The sequence below is a fragment of the Barbatula barbatula genome, assembly GCF_947034865.1.
Source record: "Barbatula barbatula genome assembly, chromosome: 7".
Classification (NCBI taxonomy): Eukaryota; Metazoa; Chordata; class Actinopteri; order Cypriniformes; family Nemacheilidae; genus Barbatula; species Barbatula barbatula.
Window position 1 is genome coordinate 12,704,698 of NC_136770.1, and position 26,436 is coordinate 12,731,133.

The 26,436-nt window shown below is 37.8% G+C and overlaps 1 protein-coding gene across 3 annotated transcripts; it reads right to left on the reverse strand.

The window, feature by feature from the left end:
* Positions 1-1,251: 1,251 nt before the first annotated feature.
* znf644b (zinc finger protein 644b) lies at positions 1,252-26,321 on the reverse strand. Of its 3 annotated transcripts, XM_079459930.1 has the most exons (8): positions 26,207-26,321; positions 17,683-17,729; positions 11,122-11,221; positions 7,028-9,781; positions 6,343-6,885; positions 2,873-2,998; positions 2,681-2,786; positions 1,260-2,586 (listed from the first exon to the last, which is right to left on the reverse strand). In XM_079459930.1, exons 4-8 carry the CDS (start codon positions 9,762-9,764, stop codon positions 2,373-2,375), a joined length of 3,726 nt encoding a protein of 1,241 aa, XP_079316056.1. In that variant the 5' UTR covers positions 9,765-9,781; positions 11,122-11,221; positions 17,683-17,729; positions 26,207-26,321; the 3' UTR covers positions 1,260-2,372. The 3 variants fall into 3 exon arrangements, with proteins under 3 accessions (XP_079316055.1, XP_079316056.1, XP_079316057.1); XM_079459929.1 differs by lacking the exon at positions 11,122-11,221 and having other exon boundaries at positions 1,252-2,586; XM_079459931.1 differs by lacking the exons at positions 11,122-11,221; positions 17,683-17,729 and having other exon boundaries at positions 26,207-26,300.
* Positions 26,322-26,436: the final 115 nt, after the last annotated feature.

Here is a 26,436-nt window from a genome sequence, read left to right on the forward strand (position 1 = left end):
TCAAGGCAGTGTGGACTCTTATACGTTAGGAATGACCAAAACGAAAAGCAAGAGTACAGTTGACAGCAAGCCCTTGGTCACTGGTTGCCATCTCTGGTCGCTCTTGCCACTTCAGAGGAGGAAATAAGTCGACAAGTGCCACTCTTTGGAAAAGAAAATGAAAGGAAAAGGCCTCCGTCAATCAACTCATCAATCAACAGTTCTCCTGGTGGTTGTGTCAGGTGCACCTGAGACTATGATCAGGAGCTAAATGTGATGTAGGATGAACCCTTCCCATCTTTCCTGCATTCAGCCCCTTTGACACAATTGCTACAATGAAATATTAAAAATGTGCTTATGTGCCAGAGGGCATTTTTAATTACCACCTAGGGTTACGTCATTAATATGAAATAACATACTTAACATTCTCCTCCTTATATATCCTAGATGTTCAGTTTAACAAATAAAATATGGTGCTTGATCAAAAGCCCTATTCTTGTTTGCAAAAGCTAACTGATTATCCACCCCGATTCAGATTAAATGTGCTCTCTTGCACACATAGAAGAGATGACACTTGTATACTGCTTTAAAGGAGGAATCTCCTGAGAGCAGGCCTCTTTGATTCACTGCCTAATGATAAGCATGCGGTGGTCTGTCAGCAGTACAGCCCTGTGGCAGATGGCTGGTGTGGATCTTACACATTTCTTTATGTTCCTGCCTCCCCCTCACTCACCTCATTCATAAAGCTGCCAATGGTATAATGGAAAAACTCAATCCTGGTCATGGTTAGCTCAATCTCATTATAATCCCTCGTTTTTTATTCATTCTGCCCTTTGGGACACTGTCTGCCCACCATGCAGCTTCCAGCCTTGGTGGAGTGTCTTTTGATTCGGCCAGGAGAGCCTAATGAAGTCACAGAGATACAATTATTTCCCAAAGCAGGGGCATTAATGTACTCCAAATTCCCTCTGGAGGAACGTGATGACAATTGGTTTGTACAGCTTTGATCGCCAGTCTAAGCCCTGCCTGGTACAAACTGTGAGGTTGCCCCCCTGTCCAGGCGCTTACTGACGGACATTAAAACAGACCCCGGTCAAGGCGCTTTCTATGATATTATCAGAGCTGTTCCTCTATTACACAAAGAAACATCTGACATCGTGGAGATCCTTGATATTCACATAATGACACTGGGACTTATCCAATAAACAGGACCACTGAGAAGAAAGCGGCGATGCGAGAGAAAAGTGAAAAAAAATCACGACAGTCAAAGATGCAAAGGTTTAAATCACAATAACATTTTAATTGGCTATTGAGTTACTTAACGGAGACATAAATACAACATGTTAACGCTTACTCTGATCATTAACACATTGTACATGGTAATTGATTGGTATGTGCTTGCACATTATCATCACCAAGTAATGCTTTATAGTTACATGGTAACTATTTGATAAGCTGACCAGGACATGGAGAACCATTGCTCCATTTGGTCTTTACCTATAGCCTTATTCATAATCAAATACTAATCATATCTTAAAGACGGTATATATCTCTTATGTTTCACTACAAACAAAAACCTTGGAAGGAATGAGTGATAAAGATTACCTCAAATATCCTACCGCAAAGCATGATAATTAGTTTTGATATACATTTTTATACCTTTTGTAATTTAGCACCTTTAAACGGAAGAAAGGCCATTTTATCCATAAGCAAAAACAGTATTCGTTTCAGATATTTACAACAATATAGAACATTGACCTTGTTTGACATAATACAGCTACTGATACTACTCGATAACCAATTTATTACATTAGTATTGCATTATGACAGTATTGCCCATGATATTACCAAACTAGAAGGTTCTGAAAAATATGTATAGTAATATAGTAATATTCATAAACATTTCTTTAATAGCATTAAAATATTGTCAATATTACCAATACCCAATATGTCAGTTTCTACCTCAATGTAATGCATACGAGAAGATATATTATATTGATAGACTCTCTTAAAAATAGGTTATATATGCTTTTATCAGTGTAAATAAACATACTGTTTTTTTAAAAGACCTAGGGGCTGGATTTTAGAGTTGCAAGTCACAGCAGTTGATATATGCAGTCTACAGCAAGAGACTGCCTAATTCGCAAATCTAGCATCAAAATAAAGCAACCTCTACATAAATGCTGCAAATAGCTTGCCCGAATGGATAACAGAAGATAGATTGATGTAATACATTGTTTAAGAAAATAAGGATACAAATTAATAAGATGCAATGTCCCCTTTATTTATATATATATATATATGATTCTATTCTATATTCATATATAGATGTGCATACGGCGATATATATGTGCAGAACAGGTGTACAGTAGCTGGTGATGTGTAAACGTGGCTTAGGAGACCCCCTCAGGCAGACTGAGAGGAGGGTGTGTATCCAGTAGCAGGCATTCAGGGGGAGTTGGGGAACACAGTTCTTTACACATCGCTGATACCTCCACCATACCTGTACCCATGCCGGGAATACTCGTGTGCATAAGGTGCCTTTGTAAGTGCTTGATCCAGTCTTCTTGGACTGACTGAGGACCCTGGAAGGTCAGATCACAGAACCTGGAGAGAGAAGAAAGAAGCAAAGAAAAATAAGAAAGAAAGATCAGCGGTAGGAGTAAACGTGGTAATGAAGTACTGGTGTAATGTAAAGTACCTGCAGGTCATTCTGTAGATGACTTCAGTGGCAGCGTGTGAAGATGAAAACATCTTCATTTTTGGCCCAGGCCTTGATCTAGGCCTCTTCTGTTTACAGTCATATGCTGTAACCAAAGAAAAGGGATTATCATCGATGAAAAGCTGAATGGTTACATGATTAGAATGAATGAGAGGGCAGTTAGAATCCTACTTGTTCCTTCTAATAAAGCAATCCTCTTCCGTCTGGCATACGCTCGGAGGTGATTGGACAGGCTTACGCCGCTGTGGAACGTTGCATTGCAGTGGATGCAAATCTTCTTATTTACAGCAAACTTCTCTGCATCACACACACATAAAAGGTTCTGATGATAAATATTTAAGTAACAGCTAGGTGACTTCTGTTCACTCAGAACATGCATTTTTCTTGGACTGCCTTCCACGTATGACCACTCTAACAAAAGCAACAGTGTAATTTCTGTTGCGTGTGATTTAGAAATGAAACACAGCAGCTTGAAGAAAATAAAACTGTTATTCCCAGAGTATCATCACCTCCAACGCCATCTGTTTTCATATCATAAAGATCATTCGTGCACTCTGTTTTTGAGGACATGTTCTTGAAGTGTCTGCAGACACAAGGTTTGTTTGTTTGTTTGTTTTCAAGAGACAATGTTTGAAAGTATTCATCTGCTCTCACTCGACATTCAGAGGCAATGTGTCCGATTAATGCTAATCTACAGCTGGTGCATGAATCTTGTCTAATACATGCTCCGGAGATGGTGAAGTTGCAGACATGGTATATATTTTATAATCTAAATTATCTTTAAGAATCAGAGTTTGCTTTAAGTAATAAACACTAATGAAATACAAAACAAACAAAAAAACATAACGAAAAACAAGTTAATGAATAACTTTAATAAAATTCATTTCAAAATTAATCATTTTGTGAAAGTAGCTACTTCAAGTAATTTTTTATGTCTGATATTTGTCAAATTTGATGTTTGTCAAAAGAACCACCTTTTGTGTTTTGGAAAATGACATTAAGTCAGGTGTTAAAAAGGGATATGTGGGTGTGGAACAACATGAGTGCAAGCAAAGTCACATTTTACAGTTGTGCTCTTCAAAGTCACTCTAAAAAGCACAAAATGTCTTTTTTTTCAAACTGGCTGCATTGCACTTCTTACTAGTTGTCAGTGCTTCACCTCCAATCCTGGAGTTTCAACAGAACATAAAACAACAGACCTAATTAAATTATTCTGACTGAACCTGGATTTCAAATCAAATATAACAAAATTTGTACATGTAATTAAAACAGACATTTTGTGAAATAAATGGGAATTAAAACTCTTTTTTTAGTACCACGGTGAAAATTTTTATTTGGGTAGACATGAAACAAAAGTGTGCAAATGATGCTGATGTATTTCCAGTGGTACATAAAAGAACGTTATTGATTTTTACATTTGAATTTCAAAGCCACTTTTGATGACATTCATTCTTTTTGTACCTGCTACAATATTTCAATGAGTGGCAAACTTTTCCCTTGCACTCTCTGAATATCGTGTTTCCTTTACCTTTCAATGGCATCAACTGGCAACATCAAGGTTAGAAGAGAACTTTGTCTTAAGCATGAGGCGTCTGTCATACATATTTAATACAGAGTGTATGACTCAAATTGGGTGTTTTAACGTGCACTGTATATAATGAAGGCGGTAGAGATGGAAAAACATATGAGAGCAGCTGTGAAACAAGGGTGTGCAGACATTCAACACTGTATTGATCATCTCTACCCATTTTTACTGTAAATATCTCAAATCAATGCTACGGCACTTAACAAACTACTTCATTATTTGCACCTAAAAGAACTAGAACTATTATAAAAGACTGACAACAATAAAAACACTACGTTATGAGAATAAAGAACGTTCAGTGCTGGTTTGTGACCCAGATATCTGAAACCTCACCCGTCTGTCACTCTCAAATTCTTTGATTCAACATCACTCGAAACAAGTCAGATCACACGCTCAGCTGACAGTGAACAGGCAAAAGGCTCTTGTCATGCAGAGGTTGTGTTTTCAATAAAATTGCTCAAGATCAGGATGATATTTCCAAGGGAAAGAATTTGTGAACTTTGTGTCCACCGAGATTGAGTGAGACAACAGAAACGGTTGACTGAATACAGTTTAAAATGTTTACAATATTAACCGCAAAACTTTCTGCTAAGGAATCTCAAACAATAAAGGCATTTTGAAGATAAGGTTGGGAACACTAATAGCATTTAAATTATATTTTAATGATTTTACCTCTCTTGCCACCTCACTATATTCTGATATTGGATCTCATTGACTACAATCTAAAAATGCTGGGTTCTTTTCAACCAAACACTGGGTCAGAAAGGGAAGAACCCAACTGTTTGGTTGTAAATTAACCAATGTTGGGTCGTTTTAACCCATTGTTTGGTCAAAATATATACTTTCTAGGTTAAGTTAACCCAATTGCTTAAAATGTGGTTAAAAATAACCAAGCATTTTTTTAAATTAGAGAAATAATTAACTGAACTGCACACTCTTCTGCACATGACAACGTCTCACAGAGAATTTGCCCGATTCAGAACAGATGTGTGTGCAGATGAATCCTCCTTTGTATGTTAATAATGTTAAGAGTTTTCAAAAAAAAGAACTTGCATTGCTATATTAGGTTTGGGGAATGAGTGTTTGGATCAAAGCCTGCAAGTCATACCAAAGTTGTTTATGTTTGAGCTTTATGCAGACCAGTCAAGATTCTTCCACACTAGAATCAATATTTTTTTTAACTTTAACCTTGCTCATTGCACAGGGGCATTATGCTGAAATAGAAAAGGGCCTTCTGAAACTGTTGCTATAAAATTAGAAGCACACAATTCCCTAGAATATCATTATGTACTGTAGCATTAAGCTCAAAGAAATGACTGAGATGTCATTAACCTATTATTAGAAGGGAGCGTCCCAATACCACATAGTGTATTAAGGTACATATACTTTCTTAATAACTCTATTGCTCTACAGTTATTTTAACAGTGGATAATGCAAATCTACATCAGATCAATTATTTTCATTAATACTAAATATTTTTTTATTTTATAATTAATTTTTCTATTCTGTTGTGTTTTTGTTGTTTGTGGCTAATATATATTGCCTTAAAAACTGTTTTGCAACATTGAAACTTGAATCTCTCCTAAGTGTTAAACAAAGAAAAACCAGTCAATAAACTTGGTCTTGGGCCTTTATCTTAAATGTTTGCTTCTCTCTGATAACCAGTGTGAGTCATGTGCGTGTCTGTGTGCGCGTCCATATTGTGTGTGTGGTGTTGTTAGTCCGTGTTTTGTATGTGGATGTGTTTTGAACTGGAGTGTGTCTGTCTTCTGTGTTTTCACCTTTTTTGTTTTAACTTGTATAACTTTAAATATTTAGCTTGAAGTCAATATGTCTCGTGTGCAGCTGAATGTGCAGCTTTCTTTGTAGCAATGATAATTGTTTTATATAAAAGACCTATATAAACAAAGTTGACTTGACTATTTGAGAACATTATTTTGTAAATTTCAGAGCCTGAAAAATAAAGATATTCTTTTCTGTGAATGTTATTATTGCATTATTTTTGCGATATACAAAGGACTCAATGACTCAAAGATGAGACTGTATAGTTCCTGACCTTGATTCCAGGTAGGATCCAGCATCACATATGGTGTGTCGGGTATACTGCCACTAATGTAGGAGATGCTCAAAGGAGCCCTGGCCTCCTTTAAGTCACCTACAACTTCCTTTTTCTGCTCCAGTTTCCTGTTTTCTAGCAGTTCCTCAAATTCGCTAGACTGGATCTTATCAGCACTATTTTTCTCCATGTTGTCCCGGGGTGGTCTGATCTGAGCCCATTGCCCTTCTGTGCTGGTGCCATGCTGGATCTTCACAGGAATGCCAGTGGATGTAAGAAACAGCCCATCGCTGCTGGCAAACTTTTGAGAGACAAAATGTTTAGAGAAATGTGGTCTGGCACCAATAATTTTTAAAATGTTTTTGTATTCCATCTCGTCTTGAAGAAGTTCTGTCAGGACGCAGAGAGGTGACTTGCTCGAGCCCGAAATAGGCTTGCCAATCCGCTTCAGGTGACCCCGCACATGATTGGAAAGGCCAGTCTTAGTGTCGAACCAGCCGAGGCACAGCGGACAGGTGTGCTCTGTTTTAGACTCTGGCTCATCTGCCATGATGAAATCAAACAATTAACATTCTTAGTTATATATAAAAGGAAGAAATGTTTGTACACATACATAAATATAGGTTAGTTTGATAGCATTTTCTAAAATCCCTTATATCTTAATACAACGGTGCACAATAATCACCTTTTCTGATTCTTCGATTCACTGTGGGGATTTTTCTGCGTATGCGAGGCTTACGATCTTGAGATGCCACCTGTTCAGGGGACACTAGGTGACGTGCTTCATAACTTAGCCCCACCCTATGCAGGTGTCCTCTCACGTGATTGGACAAGCCTACCCCAGACTCAAACACAGCAGGGCAGTAGGGGCAACATTTTCTTCCCACCAAGGACAAAGAGGGAACCACATACCCTGCGTAGGGGTCACTTTGCTCATAAACAGGAGGATCAGGGGTATCTTCACTAATTATACTCTCAGTACACTCCTCCTTTATTATTAATGTACATATTTCATCATCGTCAATGTCCAGATTAGAGTGAGTTACATTGTCTGGAACATTGTTTTCGAAAGGGGATGTTTGTCCCGAGATTAAATAATCAGAGTGGGTATTACTACGAAACTGATCTGGGGACTCTTTGGTAAAGTTGCTGTAGTCCTGAGCACCATCATAGTAATTTTCCTCCTGTATTTGATTAGATTCCCACTGTGGAGACTCAGGTTCACAATTTGCAAAACGTGCATGAGGAAAGTTGACGTGGGTGTTACGATACGGGATTGACATTTTTCTTTTTGAGGGTATTTTATGCTTCAGTGTTTGTGGTGCTAAAGTACTGCTGGATGAGGGATCTTTGGGACAGTTCTCGGTGTCAGAGTTCAGACAGGATGCTTTACCTACAATATCTGCTTTCGTTGTAAGATGTACGTCAAAACTGGAAAGAGATTTTGTCCTCTTTTCTGCGACAGTGCTTTCATATTCTTGATTGTCTTCTTCGACATACGGGAGACCTGTTGTCACGTCTATTTTCTCTGTAGGCAGAGGGGATAATTTGCTTGGCTTGTCACTTCTCAGTGAGAATGGTGACAGCTTGTTTGCTTGGCTGCCAGGGCTCCATTTGATCAGCGAGGAGCAGAAACCATCACATGCTTTTTGTGTTTCTTTGCTTCTCACATTAAGGTCAGCTGAGCCGTTGGGCCTTAAGGCAAGCTCCCCTTTTTCTGTGACAGACCACATCTGTGTGCTTTGAGTCTTTGGTGTTAAGGAAGCAGTTAGGGTTTTTGTTTGGTCTGCTAATCTGTCAGGCACAGTCTTAATGTCATCCGTATTGCTGTGAGGTTCGTGGTAGTCATAATATTGCTGTCCATGGATAAGCTCCATGTGCTTTCTGAAAGCGTCTTTACAGTTAGTTTTGAATGTGCATATTTGACATATCAATAAGTCTTGAGATTTGTCACAAGTGCTATGGTGAGCTGTGAACTCTTGCGTCATTAACTCTGTTTCTGTTGTAGTCATGTGATCACGTACTTTACTGCTATTACAGTGTCTCTCCTTCTCATTAGTTTTGCCATGACGGACAAAAGTTTGGGGACATTTCGTTCCAAAGACGCACTGAATACAAGCTCTCCTTCCCTCAACATCTATCTTACCGAAACTTTTAATCTCTTCCATCAGCCTCTCCCTTTGCACCTGGTGGATTACCATGTGCTTCTGCAGAGAGTTTAGGTCTCGGAACGAACGCCCACACTCCCTACATATAAAAGGTCGGGGAACGTATTCTTTTTTCACCTTATTATTCCTATCTAAATGATACATCATATGCTTATGCAAATGCATCTTCTCTTTGAAATTAGCGTTGCACTTTGAGCACGGGAAGAAGGACAGCTCCTTCCCTGGCTTTGTCTCTGTCTTGAACGGTGACAATTTTTCCCCCATGTAGGTGTTTGTTTCTATGTCGCTTCTGCCTTCATCACATCTCTCTTCTTTCTCGCTTGAAATTAGCTCTTTCATGGCAGCTGCCTTGTCACAGAATTTCTCCAGGCGCAAGCCAGCATATGCTTTCAAACTTTCCGGCTCTTTCCTGAAGGCATGTTCTTTGTTAATGGACGAATCAAAATCGAAGTCCTGGTCGGTTAGGGAATTCTGGGATGCGTAATCAAAGCCATCATAAACCTGTCCTCCAGTGGCAGCGGTCTCCATGGTGTGAGTTTTCCGCATCCCCTGTTTTTGGTTGGCAGGTGGAGCTCCTGCAATCTTTTTTCTTACACCACCACCCGCTATCCTGCTTTTCAACAGTAACTGCATGAACTTCTCCTGCAGGCCCCAGTTCAGACCATCACAGTCATCAGAGGAACTCTCTGACAACTCGGAATCAAAGTCCCATAAGCACCCTGCTTTGATTCGCTTTCTAGCCAACAGTCGGCTGATTGGCCTGTTATCCAAGCCTTCCTCCACCAGCACATCTAGGGGGGCCTCACCGTCGCTGTTGTTCGATTCAGATGAGGCCCGAGTGTGCCGCACTTTTAGGACGCACCCTTCTGTTTTCTGCCGGGTGTCTGATTGAAGCTCACTGGGAGGTGGTAACACCTCAGGGCTGGTGTCTGTCCCGGGCAAGGGGGACATGTCTTTGTTGTGGACGCGGGGCTCCTCTGAGGTACAGTGTGAAGCAGCTCCATTAACAAGTGCTCTGGAAGGCAAGGAGTCGTTTGTGCTGGGGGCAGCAGGGACACTACCACTGACAAATGGGTTCGACTGGACTCCATTTAAAGGGTTTTGGTGACTGTCCAAGGGCAGGGGCTCTAGTGGAGCCGAGCTGTTATTGTTGTTGTTGTTGCTGGAAGAAGATGTGCTTGTCAGATCGTGAATGTCATAAGAGGAAGATTCCACTTCTTTGTCTTCCTCTGCACTCTCTTTCTTTGCTGCCATAGTGAAAACAAAACAGTCTGTGAACAAGATACAAACAGAGATACAATCAGCTTTGCTTTTTTTATAAATAAATGTATTATTGTAAATCAGATTCAAGACTACCATAGAGGTAATGATTTAATATTCAACTTTTGACTCTCGATTTCCCAAAAACACATTGACAACGCACATTGTTAGGTGGCCTACAGGAACAGAGATGGCCATCATTTTTAGTCACATTACGCGTCTGAAACACCCACTGTCATCACTTCTTTTCACAACACACTCCACCGTTAGCCCTGGAAGTCCTGGTGAGGAAGCTTAATTATGTGAACGCACCTCTGGGATATAACCTTCCTGTTTCTCCCACAAAAGTTCTCAGCCGCCTGCTAAAATTGACCAATTTCCATGGGAACAAAGCGCACCACCAATAAGATCATATTAATCTGTCATATCACTCTCTGATGGTGCCAAAGCACATCCCAGCACGAGACTGTTGTTGCTTCGAATCTAACAAACCGACACACTGCGCACACACATAACCAAGTAGAATTACCAAACCCTCCAGGTCACGAATAGCCAGAGAAATACACCTCAGATGTCATCCACCAATCTAATTATACTTGATGGTTTTCAACAGCCTGAGACTCGCAAACCTGTGGGACAAAAGCACAGTGTTTAAAGGTTGTGTTAAAGGTGCCCGGGCTTGCTCTTGTCCTGCTAGGCAAGAGTTTATGCTCGGAGGATTTGACATTCAGCACTAGCTGCTCTCAACAGGAAGCCGCGTTGCTAACGAAGTGTTAAATTCAGTGTTAATGAGTGGCTTCACTGTTACCACCTCCTAGGTAAACCTTCCGAGCTCCATATTCTCTCCATCTGTTGGGGTGTGAGGGGCTTTCGGTGGGAGAACAGACGCTCTGCATTTAAAAAAGCGAACTTCACTGCAAACCCCCGAACAGCAGGGTGGCAAAGCCTCAGAATATGATTTCAGCTTTAAATTTACAGGCCTCATTAGCTGCCAGTTTCCACACTGATCTGCTCCATAGATAACAAACAGGGTTCAACTGCAATGCATCTTTTAAAAATTCATTTGCTTCTATTTACTTCATTTAGTCAATGTTAAAAGGCTGCCTTTGCCTTGCTGGAAGCTATTTACAAGGCTTATGAGCTTAAATACATTTGCGCTCTGCGTGGAGATCAATCTGAAGCGATTTGCTCTTTTTCTCAATTTCGCCCTGTTTCTCATTTTTCTCTGCTTTACATATGCTCAGCAATGAACACAATTGTTTGAATTCACAAACAACTATATGAATCAAAGGAGGTTCCCCTGTGATCAGTCTAAATTAGCTGCACAAGTAAAAGAGCACTTAACACTTACACGACACGCATATGTCACTGCTCTCTCTCTCTCTCAGCCCTTATTCTTTCCATCAGCACTTGTTCTAACACTCGTGTTGCACCTCATCTTGAGGTTACTGCTGAAAAAATAGAAGGTGATAATTGCATATTATCATTACACATTATTCTGGAATCCCAGAAGGTAAACTTTCCTAGGATATTTATTAATCATAGGAGAACACAAAGTACTTGCTATGTTCCACTTTTGTGTTTTCAACTTATTTTTCCATAGAGTTCCTCTAGATTGAACGTGTGTGAAAAGCCAAAACTACGCAAAGTACAATTATATAGAAACTCAAAGACCGTTAAAGTGTGTTCTATAAAAACGAGTTACATTTACCAAGAGAAAGAACTTATATTAATCTAAACCTTAAAATAACTTTTAAAGTAGGATGAAGGTATGAACCTGAATTGCTTCCACAAATCTTTTTTTCTAACTCATGAAAACTAAGAAGCCAAAAAGTATTATACAAACACTTCAGACTGATTAAACAGTTAAAAATTGATTTCACTAAAGGTAAGAACGATAAAAACATTTGGAAAGCCCAAAGAGGGAAAAGTTATTCAGAGCTGTTAGCTGTGTACGTGAATGGGCAATATGCCTAACCCCATTTCACCCTATCCATTACTCTCTTTCTCTTTCGAGGTTTTACCTTTCTTTTCCCATCCTCTCCTCCTCCTTCACGCGGAAAAAAACCCATCTAAACAGAGACTGGAGGCCGTGGCCCCTCAAGTATAGAGCAAAGAATCTTCCTCAGTTAATGGGAGTTATTGATTTGTTTGACACACTGTGAATTTATGAAGCTGCCTCTCAAGTGTGAGAGTCTAACAAAGCACAGCTGTGAGCAAACAAACAGGTAGCTATTCAGCTTGACACCTCACAAAGACTGAAGAACCTGTCCCTCTTCTACTCTCGCCATGTTGAGGAAGAGCGTTGAGTTCAATTGAAACAGTCTGGTGAACACACAGAGCAGCAGTGACAGCCAAACTCTCGCCAGATTTCACATCATATAGCTGTTAGGACAAGAGAAGTTTGTGGAGTTGGTAGAAACGCATAGTTGAAGTACAGAATATTGATGTTTATTTGAGTTGCAGTTGTAGTGTCAAAAATGTAAAGCTAGAGCTTAAAGGGCTGCAATTTGAATTAGTTTTACACAAGAAAGTAATGACAAAATTGTATTTAATTATTAATGGCATGTTAAACTATACATTTAAACATGTAATTTGCTTACTGTGAAATCTGCAAAAGCATGAATAAATAATAAATGGATTATTGTAAGGGTCTTATAAATACAAAAAAGCAGAGTGGATGCTGTTATTGGTGTTGTTTAAATATTTGTAAGCGCACGTTACAATGCTTTAAAGTTTTTTTCATTTTCATTTTTTCACTTGTAAGCGCACGTTACAACGCTTTTTTAACACTGGGTGAAAATTGAGCAATAACTGTGCTTCAATACAGAATCTTCACAGAGCATGGGGTAGTTAACTGAGATTCTGCTTAACCAGGAGTTACAGCTGCCAACTGTAATGTCTCGGTTTCCACAGCTCTGCAAAAGTGGCATTTTCCTGTGGGTAGCCACTCATGACCAAGGTGATGCAACGTTGCAGCTCTGTTAAACAAGCCTGTTTTAAAACAGTCCACAAAAAATGTAGCTCTGGATTCCAAAACAAAACAGGACAGCCTTGCTTAACCCAAATTTAAGGACGCAAATATAACCGATACCTAAAGACTCTCCTTCATCTAACAATCAGACAGCTCTCCTCAGTACCCTTACGATCCGTAGGGGGTTGGTTGGCTCACTGGGCATGATAAAAGGGGACAGCAAGTGAGTGACAGTTGAGGTAAGACAGAAGTCATGTTCAATAGCAGGTAAGGAACATCAAAAGGCGAGTTCACAGGAAACCTATGCAACCTTATCTAGACGGAGGATTTTCTGTTGTGTGAAGTAGATTAGTGGTGCCAGAGCTGCTGACATGGCCTCATTTGCTACCCTGTAGTGTTAGAGGGGATTAAACCATATAAACTTTGAAGCCTTAAACAATACCTTTCAAAATTAGACACATTAAGGGAGGGCTGTCTGATAGAGATTTCCCAAGGCTTTTGTCAGTTTAAAAAGAAGCAGAGAGTAAAAAAGCTGAGCAGGTTTGGGGTTTCACTTTTAATGAGAGCTCCCTTATCGTGAGCTGGGCAGTGGGTGCAGAGTAGCGTAGGTCGGCAGGCTCTTAAACCTGAAGCCAGTCTCACATTAAAGAATGATGCAAAGACTTTGCCATTTAAACAAAGAGGGGGCAAAAGTTTTCTGGCAGTTGCATCATTCTGGTAGTTGTATGAAGTGGTGGCACATCTCTTGATGAAAAATAAACATTGATAGCTGTGTGCCGTTTCACCAAAATATCAAAGGGAAATGCTGCGAAAAATACATCCTCCTAGGTCACGAGTTGAGAGCTGGAAAGACTTGTTTAGCTGGATTTTTCTTTATGTGAAATGTGATGATTACTGGAGAGCCGATTTAAATTCGGAGGGGCGGCGCGGCCGTGTATCTGCCGCTATGATCGAGGGCAGACTCAGATGCATGTGTCTTGCTTGAGAAGTGTAAACGAAAAAAGCTAACTTTGTCACTGCCGCTTTGTTGCAAACACGTGACCAATCAGATGAAAGTGAATCAATGTCAATGCTTGTCTGCATGCTGAGGACGGGAATGGGTCTAAGCGAGCAGACATCAATACGCTTAAATTTTGAGAAATGTTAAGCAACAAAGGTTTGAGGATGAACATCTTTTTATTACCTTTTCTCAAATGTAATATGTAGCAGAAGCTAAAGCATGAGAAACATAATAAAAGTGAGAAAAGTGGAAAGGCAAATAGCAGCAGAGGATTTCTGTCTAAACCAGGACCAAACACAAGCCCTGGGGCCAGAATCAAACACACACCCAAGGTCAGAAATGAACCAAGGCTAGGTACAAAGAGTAGATTTTATCGCTCTGCAGACACCATTTAAAAATGTGTTTCTGTTCTATTATTATAAATGATTTTCAATTTCAAATTGCTGGATTTAACCTAATTTGTGATTTAATTTGATTTAATTGAAGTTTTAAATTGAATACAAAAAATGTACTTAAAAAAGCTTTTTGCCTTGATATGATTTCTAAAACATGCTCTTTCTTTATATTGGTGTCATAATATACTGTGTGTGCACATCTGGTCTGGGTTAAATTATTAAAAGAATGTACATATTAACAATACATATACAAGTACACTGTATTTAATCTTGTGTAATGTAAGTAGTGACAGTACAAAATACAAATGTACTTATACAGGTAAAATGCCCGATAACATTTACAGTGCAACTACAAGCGAAACCAAACAACAATTCTGAGCCTCAATTTACAGTAAGTAACTTTATATTAAACTAGCTTATATAGTAATATTTTGTAAATTAATATTACTCAGTATATATTTGTGCAAATACACTTACGCAATTTTTTTATTACAATTACACAACAAGAACATCATAAAATAAATTGTAATTTTACTGTTTTATTTAACAGAATACATTTTTTCTAAAGTCTGTTAAAAAGTAAAAAAAACTGACATAAACTGCAAATTAAAAACATGTACATTTCATTATACATCAACTTTATGCAAATAACACACTGAGCTCATAAATCAAACTACCTGTATCAACGCACTGACCTCATATTTTACAACACAGACCTGGTCAAAAAATAACCCGTTCTTAACCGCGCAAAGCTTGCACTTTGTGGTCCATCTCCCCAAGAAAAGCCTCTCTCAGGATATTAAAAAATCATCATGTTTTTATCAGTCCCTGCTGCTTGTCAATGGCATCTATTAAAGCTGAATGAGTGGGCGGAGCTGCATCCAGACCAGTCATTAACATAAGAGCCCCTCAATCAGAGCAACTCCCAAACATATCAAAGAGGAGGCTGTGTGCAAAAGGAGAGAAAGGGGGTGTACTTGCTAGCCGGAGAGAGGCCCCATGGAGAGATGTAAATAACCTCCCAAGAGACTCCTGACAGGCTGTAAAAAGATGCTAGCTGGGAGGCGACGGGAAGCTAATGAGTATAACAGTAAATGTATACAAGAGAGGGACACTCTCAATTTATTTATTGTCCTCTTATCAATAAGAGGGTGATGCACCACTTTTCTTCCTGCACGGTGTGTACTGAATGTGCCATGATACACCACTCAATGAAGTAAAATGCGGCTGACCATAAAATAACAAAAGGCCACACTGAGCAGTGACAGTTCCAGTTATCTCGCTACTGTCTTGAGTTTTATAAGACTATTCTCAATTAAATGTAGCATTTGGAAACATAAAGTTTAGATCAAATGAATGCAGATCTATTAAAAATGGTCACATTTGATTTTAAAGGCATATAATCAGAATGCATATCGGGTACAGCAATTCACAGTACACACAGCATACTAAATCGATCTCAAATGTAAAATAAGGGTGATTTTAAAAAGTGCAAAATATATTTTACTCTCCTTAAAAGTAGCATAGATTACAAGCATTATAACTCATAAAGCTTGTTATTTTTTTAAGTTAAACCCTTCGATTAACATGCTGCATACTAGCTAACACAGCAGAAGAAACCTGTTCAAATAAATGTCTTTTCTTTTAGTCACTACCAAAGATGACCAACAGATGGCTCTGACAAGACAGGGGTCAGTCCTTTCTATAATCAGATAAAATGAAAAGAAAAAACAAATATATTTATATTCCTATACAATAAAAACGTTACTGTGTAAATGTTTGTTTGTGGAGAAAACAAGCCATTGCAAGGTGATTATAAGCTAAAGGCAAATTTGTTTGTATATATATTTTTTAAATCAAAATTTCGAAGAACAAGTTTTAGTTTTAAACCCTACCTGTTAACAACATGGGAACGAGCAGAATGTCAGTGCACGCACAGTAATGACCAAACAGGTAAACCATTCACATTTCTCATCTCGACTTAATACCACATATAATTCAGGGATCTCTTCCCGACAGAAATTCTCTATAATCGCGTATCACCTTGCAACCTCTCCTCAAATCTCTAAAATATCACATCCAACTCCAGGAATAATTGGAAAATGTAATGAGATCTGTGAACCACAACCTTGAAATATTTTGCAAAGAGTATGTTTTGTTGGCTTGACAGTAAATTCTCAGGCAAACTTTTGCCTTTACCCTTTCAATCAATAGAAACTAGATTTAATTTTGGTTAATTGGTGCTCAGTAAGAGAAACTCTTCAGCGTCAATAGAACATTCTTACAGCCTTGGTTCTATTGATTCTGGAATCTCTCGTAGGCGCTTACAAACACGCCTGTTCCTCTGTGCCCATCTTTTTTTAGTTTTAGGATTAAACAGGGAAACTGGATAAGGAACTGCAAGTAAAGGTAAATTCACTTAAGAATGTTAAGTGTAATATTATCATGCAGTAATAATAATCTTTTTTTCATTATTCTAAGAATAAATTGCAATCACATGATCAATATTTAAATTCAAATACTATTACGAATGTTGCATTCATTACTGAATCTTCACAAAGGAGCATTCAACAATTTTAACTGTAACCATGGTTTAGTGCCATGCAGAGCATTAGTGATCAAATCCTGGCCCCTAGTGGTGAAGCTATTAGTGTGATATTTACAGCCTAAGGCTGCCGCAATCTGTTTGTGACTTTAGGTGAGCTGAAAGACTTTACGTGTGTAACTTCCTTTATAAAGTCTGTAATGGGAGGAAGTTTTCTCGTTTACTTATCCAGGTGTGGATAACTCACTGCTGGGACACCCGTGCCATATCGGTTTCAAAGCTGTGAGAATCACTCTAAGTGAGAGGCAAACTCTTGACTTCGAACAAGACTAACCGGTGACAATCGCATCTGTCATATAATTTTAGCACACATCCCAAGACAAACTTCAGAGAGACAACGGTATCTTTTGAATGCAGAATGTAGACAGGATAAAATTTTTCTCGCTATCATCTCAGTTCTGTTGGATCATTGTCCAATTACACAAAATTATTTTGGCAGTCTTGCTCACACAACATTATACCCAGATTCCCCTTTTTTTGGCCTTGTTCTGGGGGGCTGTGAGAGGAACATGAAGGTTGCCAGGTTTCCAGGCTGACAGGGTGTATGCTCCTGACAAGTGTAACTGACAGCTCTGATTTAATTTGACTGCTGATCACACCCAGCTATAGTATCAGAGCAGTTCACACATCTGTGCCTCAGCTCAAGGTGTTGAGACATGCCACCAAATATCTGGAACATTACACACACCCCTGGTGCTGTGTACAGGCAGCCAGTGAACTGTCACTCCAGCTTTCAGGCAACATTTTAGCGAAAAGTCTTACGTTAATCATTTCCATCCTAAATCTGTTAGTATTAAACCACTCAAAAATGACATTGCCACACATTTAACAACATTTACATTAGCGAAATTGCTGCATTAAGTACTGTATTTTCTCACAAAAGAAATGCAAGAGAGGTTATTAAGACCAAAGAATGGTTTTTAAAATATGGATCCTACCAGTCTTTTCCAAAACATTGGCACCCCGTCGTTTTCAGTAAACAAACCTGCAACATGAAAGTAACAATACACAGTTAATTATTATTAGACATGTTACATGTAAAACATACTGTCTCTGAATATTGTCTGTACGGACGTACAGCATTTATACTGTAAATCTTTTCAAAGAAGACCCACACATTTTTTACCGGAGAGAGGCCCCATTTTTTTAGTGTATTAGATTCATTTTCTAGGTTAACCAAACCCCTGCTCATTGACAATATGAGAAAAGCCAAGTGCGGTATCTACTTTAAGAACAAAAATCTGCAATCAGTTCATAGAGCAATTTTATTTACACAATGTTACACTATTTCAGCCTGTCACATTCCATGGTATATTAGATTTATTTTATAGGTAGACCCATATCCCTGATGGTTGATAATATGAGGAATGACAAGTATGGTAGTCTACTTTAAGAACAAATATTTGATTATTATATATAATAACTAATAATATTATATTAATTATATATAATTTTAAATGATTCATGTTTATATTTAGTCTATCATTTAAAAAGAGAAAACATTTGGGTCACTGACAAAACAGGGTTGGCATGATGAGAAAATCTTTTAAAAACAGTTTTTAAAAGCATGTATCGGATATTTTAAAATACTTTGTGTATTAATGTTGATTTTATGTAATGACAAATAACATTTGCACCATTTTTTATCAAAGTTAAGACTGAAGGTACCTGAAAATGTCAAATGGTCTAACTGGCAAAGATTGTAAAATAGTAAACATTTTATCCACCTAGATGGAATGTAAACAAACTCAAACAAAAATAATTTATTTTAAAATATCACACGAAAATATATTTTATTTAAGTTATACCTAAATATACATTTTAATGTGTTTTTGCAACATTTATTGGGACATATGTTGAAAACACCTTTTTATAACACATACATTTATCGGTATATAATTATATATTTTTATGAAATATACTGGTTACACCACTTGACTATGTTGTCTCTACAGCCAAATACCATTGTTTGTTCAATACATTATAACTGAAATTCAAACATGATGAAGTTTTATTTTCCTCATAGCTGAACAAACTTCTGATAACAAGAAATCATCATGTCTGATAGTACAACTACAGTGTAACGTTTAGTAGTTCAGGGTTGGAATGGAAATTCTGTCATGAATGACTAATCCTCAAATTGTTTCACAATCATAAGACACAAACAAACAAATTAAGATCAGAGAGATTTCTGACTCCCCACAGACAGCAATGCAAAATACACTCAAAGCACAGAAGAATTCAATCTTCATTTTATGAAGCGAGAAGAATATTTTTGAAGTGCAATAAAAGCTTTATTCAACTTTATTCCACGAGAGGACCTGTCTTATATCGTATTAATTATCAAATTAAATATCAGAATTTTAATCATTTCTTTGAGCACTGAATTTATGTTTAAATGTGGGGTCAAATGACACCCACTTCCTTCTGCTACATTATTAAATCATTTAAGTATATATTATATTACATTATGTGATATTATATTATATTTTGCTTGAAATTTCGAATAAATGGAATAGAAATATACATTTAAACTTAATATTTTTTTCTGGAACATAATTATTTTATTGATCATAATTTATACTGGACTTTCAGAGCTTTAATTCTGACATTGTGGATTGCACCACTTTCACAAAAAAGATAACACTGAACACTTGGAAATAGTTCCAAATAGTAGTTTAGTTTATATTAGCTCTTAAATTAGCAACATTATTTAGTGATATTTGACTGAATTGGTTTGTTATAAAAGTCTTTTAAATCTTTTGACTATTTTGGTTGTTCAAATTGAGCCGCGGGTCTTCACAACGGGGAGTCACATCACACACGCTTTTGGGAACATTTATGTACTTGATCTTTTGCCGCTATATCCTCTAATATCTTATTTTAACCCTTTCCGCTCCGCGCATGCTGCTTCTCTCACACTTGAAGAGCAGCAAACACGTGCTTAAGTTAACAACACTAGTACAGACACGCAGAGCAGGTAAATGGACACGCAACAGTAAACAAAATGCAGCAAATATTAAAGCATTTGTATCTGTCAGTCTGTTTACTGTTTGCTATAATGTCTCCAACCGTTCAACCAGATTTGTGATATTTTATCAACCATAACATTCTATCTACATTTAGCATTAGCATTATTGGTCAACATTCCAAAATTTATTTCGAGCATTCATTTCACAAAGATTTTGGTATTATTGTTATATTTTCACAGAATATTCTGTAGCATGATTTTATGAAGGAGATTTGCTGGGATTTCACAAGCAGGTTCACATTTTGTAATGAACAACGTTTTAATTGGGAAAGAAGTTCTGGTATAAAAGAGAAAAGGTGAAAATGGAAGGGAAAGGCTAATTTAGAAAGTAACTTTGTTTTCTGTTAATGATTTTAATTGTTATACAGCATTTTAATTTAAACATTACATTTGCTGTTTGCGTGTTGTCAGTAGTTTTTTTATTTATTTACAAATATGAATTATCAGACTTCTATTAAGAGGGCATTCCCCTAAAACCACATAGCCTATACATACAGTGGGGCAAAAAAGTATTTAGTCAGCCACCAATTAAGCAAGTTCTCCCACTTAAAAACATGAGAGAGGACTGTAATTTCCATCGTAGGTACACTTCAACTATGATACACAGAATGAGAAAAAAAAGGCCAGAATATCACATTGTCTCATTTTTAAAGAATTTATTTGCAAATTATGGTGGAAAATATGTATTTGGTCATCATCAAAAAGCAAGATTTCTGGCTCTCAAAGACCTGTAACTTCTTCTTTAAGAGGCTCCTCTGTCCTTCACTCGTTACCTGTATTAATGGCACCTGTTTGAACTCGTTATCAGTATAAAAGACACCTGTCCACAACCTCAAACAGTCAGACTCCAAACTCCACTATGGCCAAGACCAAAGAGCTGTCAAAGGACACCAGAAACAAAATTGTAGACCTGCACCAGGCTGGGAAGACTGAATATGCAATAGGTAAGCAGCTTGGTATGAAGAAATCAACTGTGGGAGCAATTATTAGAAAATGGAAGACATACAAGACCACTGATAATCTCCCTCGATCTGGGGCTCCACGAAGGATCTGGGGTCAAAATGATCAGCAAAAATCCCAGAACCATCCCAGACCTAGTGAATGGCCTGCAGAGAGCTGGGACCAAAGTAACAAAGGCTACCATCAGTAACACACTACGCCGCCAGGGACTAAAATCCTGCAGTGCCAGACGTGTCCCTCTGCTTAAGCCGGTACATGTCCGGGCCCGTCTGAAGTTTGCTAGAGAGCATTTGGATGATCCAGAAGAGGATTGGGAGAATGTCATATGGTCAGATGAAACCAAAATAGAACTTTTAGGTAAAAACTCAACTTGTTTGGAGGAGAAAGAATGCTGAGTTGCATCCAAAAAACACCATACCTACAGTGAAGCATGGGGGTGAAAACATCATGCTTTGGGGCTACTTTTCTGCAAAGGGACCAGGACGACTGATCCATGTAAAGGAATCAATAAATGGGGCCATGTATCGTGGGATTTTGAGTAAAAACCTCCTTCCATCAGCAAGGGCATTGAAGATGAAATGTCGCTGGGTCTTTCAGCATGACAATGATCCCAAACACACCACCCGGGCAACGAAGGAGTGCCTTCGTAAGAAGCATTTCAAGGTCCTGGAGTGGCCTAGCCAGTCTCCAGATCTCAACCCCATAGAAAATCTTAGGAGAGAGTGGAAAATCCGTGATGCCCAGCGACAGCCCCAAACATCACAGCTCTAGAGGAGATCTGCATGGAGGAATGGGCCAAACTACCAGCAACAGTGTATAAAAACCTTTTGGAGACTAACAGAAATCGTTTGACCTCTGTCATTGCCAACAAAGGGATATATAATTGTTGAGATGAACTTTTGTTATTGACCAAATACTTATTTTCCACCATATTTGCAAAAAAATGTTTTTTTAAATTATCATTGTCTCTCATAGTTGAAGTGTACCTATGATGAAAATTACAGGCCTCTCTCATCTATTTAAGTGGGAGAACTTGCACAATTGATGGCTAACTAAATACTCTTTTGCCCCACTGTACATATATCAAAATATAAAATAAATGGCCTTATATAAGATCATATCTTTTATACAGTATATGAAACTGGGCTAAATTGAATAAATATTTATTTATTTTCAAAAAACACATTGTCCAGACCTCAGTTTGGAAGAAAATATAAAGACCAGACCTCTTTGAACTTTAATTGAACACCCCCGGGTTAAACTGTTTGAGATTTCAATTTAAAGGTCCGGTCAGTAATATCTAGTGGCAAGGTTGCAAATTGCAACCATTCGCTCACTCCACCCTGCCCCCTCCCGGCAGAATATGGCAAATAACATGCAAGAGGAGCAATTCAATTCAATTCAATTTTATTTATATAGCGCTTTTCACAATTTGCATTGTTCCAAAGCAGCTTTACAGGGGAAAAACGAAAAACCCAAGAAAGGGTAAAACACACTACATGGTGTTTTATATAATAAATCCAATTATTCTAGTAAATAATATCTAATGTCAGCATCTCCTGGTGGTTTATTTAGCATATTTTGCATTAAGTGAATGCTTGGCTGAAAAGATGCGTTTTTAATCTAGATTTAAATTGGACGAGTGTGTCTGATCCTCAAATAATATCAGGAAGGCTATTCCAGAGTTTAGGTGCTACGTATGAGAAAGCTCGACCCCTTTGGTGGATTTAGTTATTCTAGGTATTATCAAAAGTCCTGCGTTTTGAGATCTTAGAGAGCGTGATGGGTTGTAGTGTGATAGAAGCTCTGTTAGGTAGGTAAGGGCTAAACCCTTTAAGGCTTTATAAGTGATTAAAATAACTTTAAAGTCAATACGATACTTAATGGGTAGCCAGTGAAGGGTTGATAAAATTGGGGTTATGTGATCATATTTTCTGGACCTGGTTAGAACTCTGGCAGCTGCGTTCTGAACTAACTGTAGTTTGTTTATTGATGATGCAGGACAACCACTAAGTAGCGCATTACAGTAGTCAAGTCAGGGGTGTATGTAGATAGAAATAGCTCATTCAAAGGTAATAAAAACATAACCCTTTATTGTGTAAGCTCTTTATACACATCTGAATACAAAGCTGTGTATATTATATTGCATCCCAAAAATGACACACTGGACCTTTAAAATGTAATTTGACAGGCATAAATGGACACCAACACATATGGCCTTGATGGGAATATTTCAAATGAAATTTTTTTGATGAATTGGGGTCATACCATTTGACATGCATACCTAAGAATACCTGACACACCCTAAAAATTTCAAATGATCTAACTTTTTTGAGTGATCGCATTAAACGTAATAAACAAAATAGAATAAACGTGGCTTGTTCTCTTTATCATAAAGTAATACAATAAACATGATACATAAGGTGAAAATGAACTTTACCGTTTTACTAAACAATCCATAAAGCCGCAGAGGTAATAAATATTAGATGAATGTCCGCGACAAGATATATTACATCAGTGTCTGAAATCACTTTTCATCCACTTTTTCCCTATAATAGTGGACAATTTAGCATTCACTATACTATGGACTACTACTATGGAATAGTGAATGTGTGAACGAGTGAGCGAATTCAGATGCAGCTTATGTTTCTCACAAACACATAACCGTCTTCTATTTCTCAAACAACAGAAACTTATTGTCAGCACAATCTTACAATGAAATAGCTGTTGACGTTCAATTGTTTCGCCCTTGAAAGCGCAGTCAATATGAATGGACGTTAACAATAATAAATTATTCAGAAACCATTGTAAACATGATCTATAAAGAATAAAATGTGTAGCTCGCAGACAGTTCTAACACAGTTTGAAACATACAAGTAAAATCTAATTATTAAACTGTTAAGAATCACAATCATACAATATTGTATAATATCAAGAGAAAATAGTTTATACAGACATTGCATTTACTGTGTTTTATGTTTTTCAGGCTTGCTGTGGATGTTTAGTTTCCTCCTAAATATTTCATATTATATATAGTGGACACAACAAACAGGTGTTTTTGCTCCCATTACTTCCAATTATTTTGTTTTGAGTGAGAATAAAATGGTTTGGTTTTATTTAATTTGATCAGGTATGGCAGTTAAAAGGGCCCCATTATTCCATACCTAATCATATATCCATCTTTAATAATAAACCCGACCAGGCAACAGCATAATAACTTCTTTCAGCTATCTAACATTTTAAAAGACATATTCGAGAAATGTGGAAACTGTATTTGCCATGTATCTATTAAAAGTTTTCAAACATCAGGTCAACATAAACAACAGCGCACATTTCATTAAAATATACTGATGAATCGACTGCCTTTAAGGAAAGGTTAACGGAAGTAGAATGAGAAGTTAATAGTCAAAGCACAAGATAAATAGGCCTCTCTCCATCTCGCTCTCTTTCTCTGCCTCTTCTTCTAATAGATTTATACAGGTCTCAATGTCCTGGTTAGATCAACAGCTTACTGAAATATCTCTTCACTCCAGCTGCAGTAGTGCTGGCTTGCTAATTCAGGCCAGCGTACCTCTATTAAAACAGTCCCCTGTGTCTTCATTTAGAACACTGCGAACTGGAAGCCCAGCAAAAACAAGGAAGATAGGACCGATTTTTATCATTCTGCACATTCCAGAAATGTGCCCCAGTGCAAATATTTGACCTTGCTGAGTGAAACATAATCAATTTGTGTAAAATTGCCTCAGACTATTTCATTTACACTTTCATAATATGAAAATTTGCTTCGCAGGATTTGTTTACACACTGAGCCCTGTTCCTTCTGTTTTGGTCTTCATCTATTATGTTCGTTAATCTGATTATTTTCCATGAATCTCTCTTAAGACACATGTCTACATTATATCACAGTGAACATGCACACATGCGGAAGCAGTTCTCAGTCATGGCCTCTCAATTAACTGTCAGTTTCATTCTGTGAATTCTGTCATGGGTATTGAATGTTATTATTACTACACTGTAAAACTTAACTGTAGTTTTAAGTCATTAAATCTACAGTAAGTTACTGGCAAACCTGCTGCGGCTATATCCAAACCTCTGCAAAAAGGTAATGAAAAGCTTATGATGATTTGGATGACAAGTCATCCAAAGGGGAATCTAATAAAACATCTTATTAAAATTAACTAAAATAAAAACAGCACTTCAAGTTCATGATCACAAACAAAGCATAGGATTCTAATTTAAAAACCTTGTGTTGCCAGGGACTGGTTTTATCCAGTGTATATGGTATTAAAAGAAGCAATGACCTGTTTAATCATAATCAAGATGGAGACCTTTGTGTAAGAATAGCTTTACGGTAATACTTAAATATTTGAGAAAAACAAACAAAACCATCACATGTATGGCAAGGGTATATAAAAGCATTTAAAAAGAAAGGACGCATTTTGTAACACTCTACTAGAATCAGTCACACTTTTGCACTTATACAACATCACGGGTTACGCTGCCAAACATGCGAAATGTGTCTCTATATTTACTATCCTTTTATTTGAAATATTAAGACTAATATAATGGACTATTCAATAGTAAGTCTATAAGATGACAAGTGTGTTGAATGGCAAGGGTGACCTATAGGGCAAGAAAATGAACATTCTATCAAAATGATACTTTGGCGATCAAAGTTATCATAACAGAGTTTGTGTACCTACTTAAAGCTGCTGAATGTAATGATAACAACTGCATCGTAAGACAAGAATAGCTTGTATCGGACGAGCTATTTGAATCCTTTTCTGCCATTCGATAACATTCTTTCTAATTCACAGGTATATATATATATATATATATATATATATATATATATATATATATATAGTCAGTCTGCCTGCTATAATCTTGCTTGGGGCCTACTCTTTGAGCATTCTACCAGAAAACATGATCGACTGTGTGTTGCCTTGCGGGCTGTTTGTAAATGCGTGAGCGGTAAAAACACGATGCTGTGCGGAAACGCGTTGACTCCCAAATTGTGTACAATCAAGGTCGCGCTGGGCGCATTCAAGACGAGCGCATTTGCGCTCTCAAAGTGTCAAACCCGCGACAAGAGGCCGCGACATAAACTCAAAGCTGACATTCAAAAAGGATCCGTCTCATCCACTGACTGACACAGCTAGGGGTCGATTTTGACACCCGTCTTGTAAAAGTGCATATAAAGTGCTTATCGGGAGGGGGGGACAAGAAACCTCGCAAGTGCGTTCAGGTGGCAGAAAAGCTTACAACTTCCCATTGCAATACGAAGCAACCTATGACAACAGAGCGGTAACATGCTGGCAGTAGCTGGCACGGTGTCGGCACAAGCCCGCGTAGCACATACTCCCATGCCCATGCAAGGAGTCAACGCACTGTACCCGTCACGCTCTCAGCTTTCAATACGGTAAAACGCACATCCGGCAAGGGAAGACATTTGTAAGCTTTAAACCTACCTTCCCAGAGCACGAAATTATAACAACGAGCAAGTCTGTCATGGTACTTGATTATAGTCCTTTTTCGCCCTCCATTCGTTACATTGTCGCCATTTTGCCTAAAATTCTGCAGGTTGAACTATAACTCCAGAAGGGACGCTCGGTCTGTGCTTTTGCAAATCACATCATGTACTGTACCTGTACTCAAATAAATGGAAAAGCTTAAATCCCCTTAAAGAAACAATGAAAGT

Bases quoted from the DNA above. Each gene is read 5' to 3' on its own strand.
- znf644b (XM_079459929.1), bottom strand. From the start codon at position 9,764: ATGGCAGCAAAGAAAGAGAGTGCAGAGGAAGACAAAGAAGTGGAATCT. The intron at 6,886-7,027 runs GTGATTATTGTG...TCATCATGGCAG, and splicing joins GAATCGAAGAATCAGAAAAG to ATGAGCCAGAGTCTAAAACA. The intron at 2,787-2,872 runs GTAGGATTCTAA...CTTTGGTTACAG, and splicing joins TGCTTTATTAGAAGGAACAA to CATATGACTGTAAACAGAAG.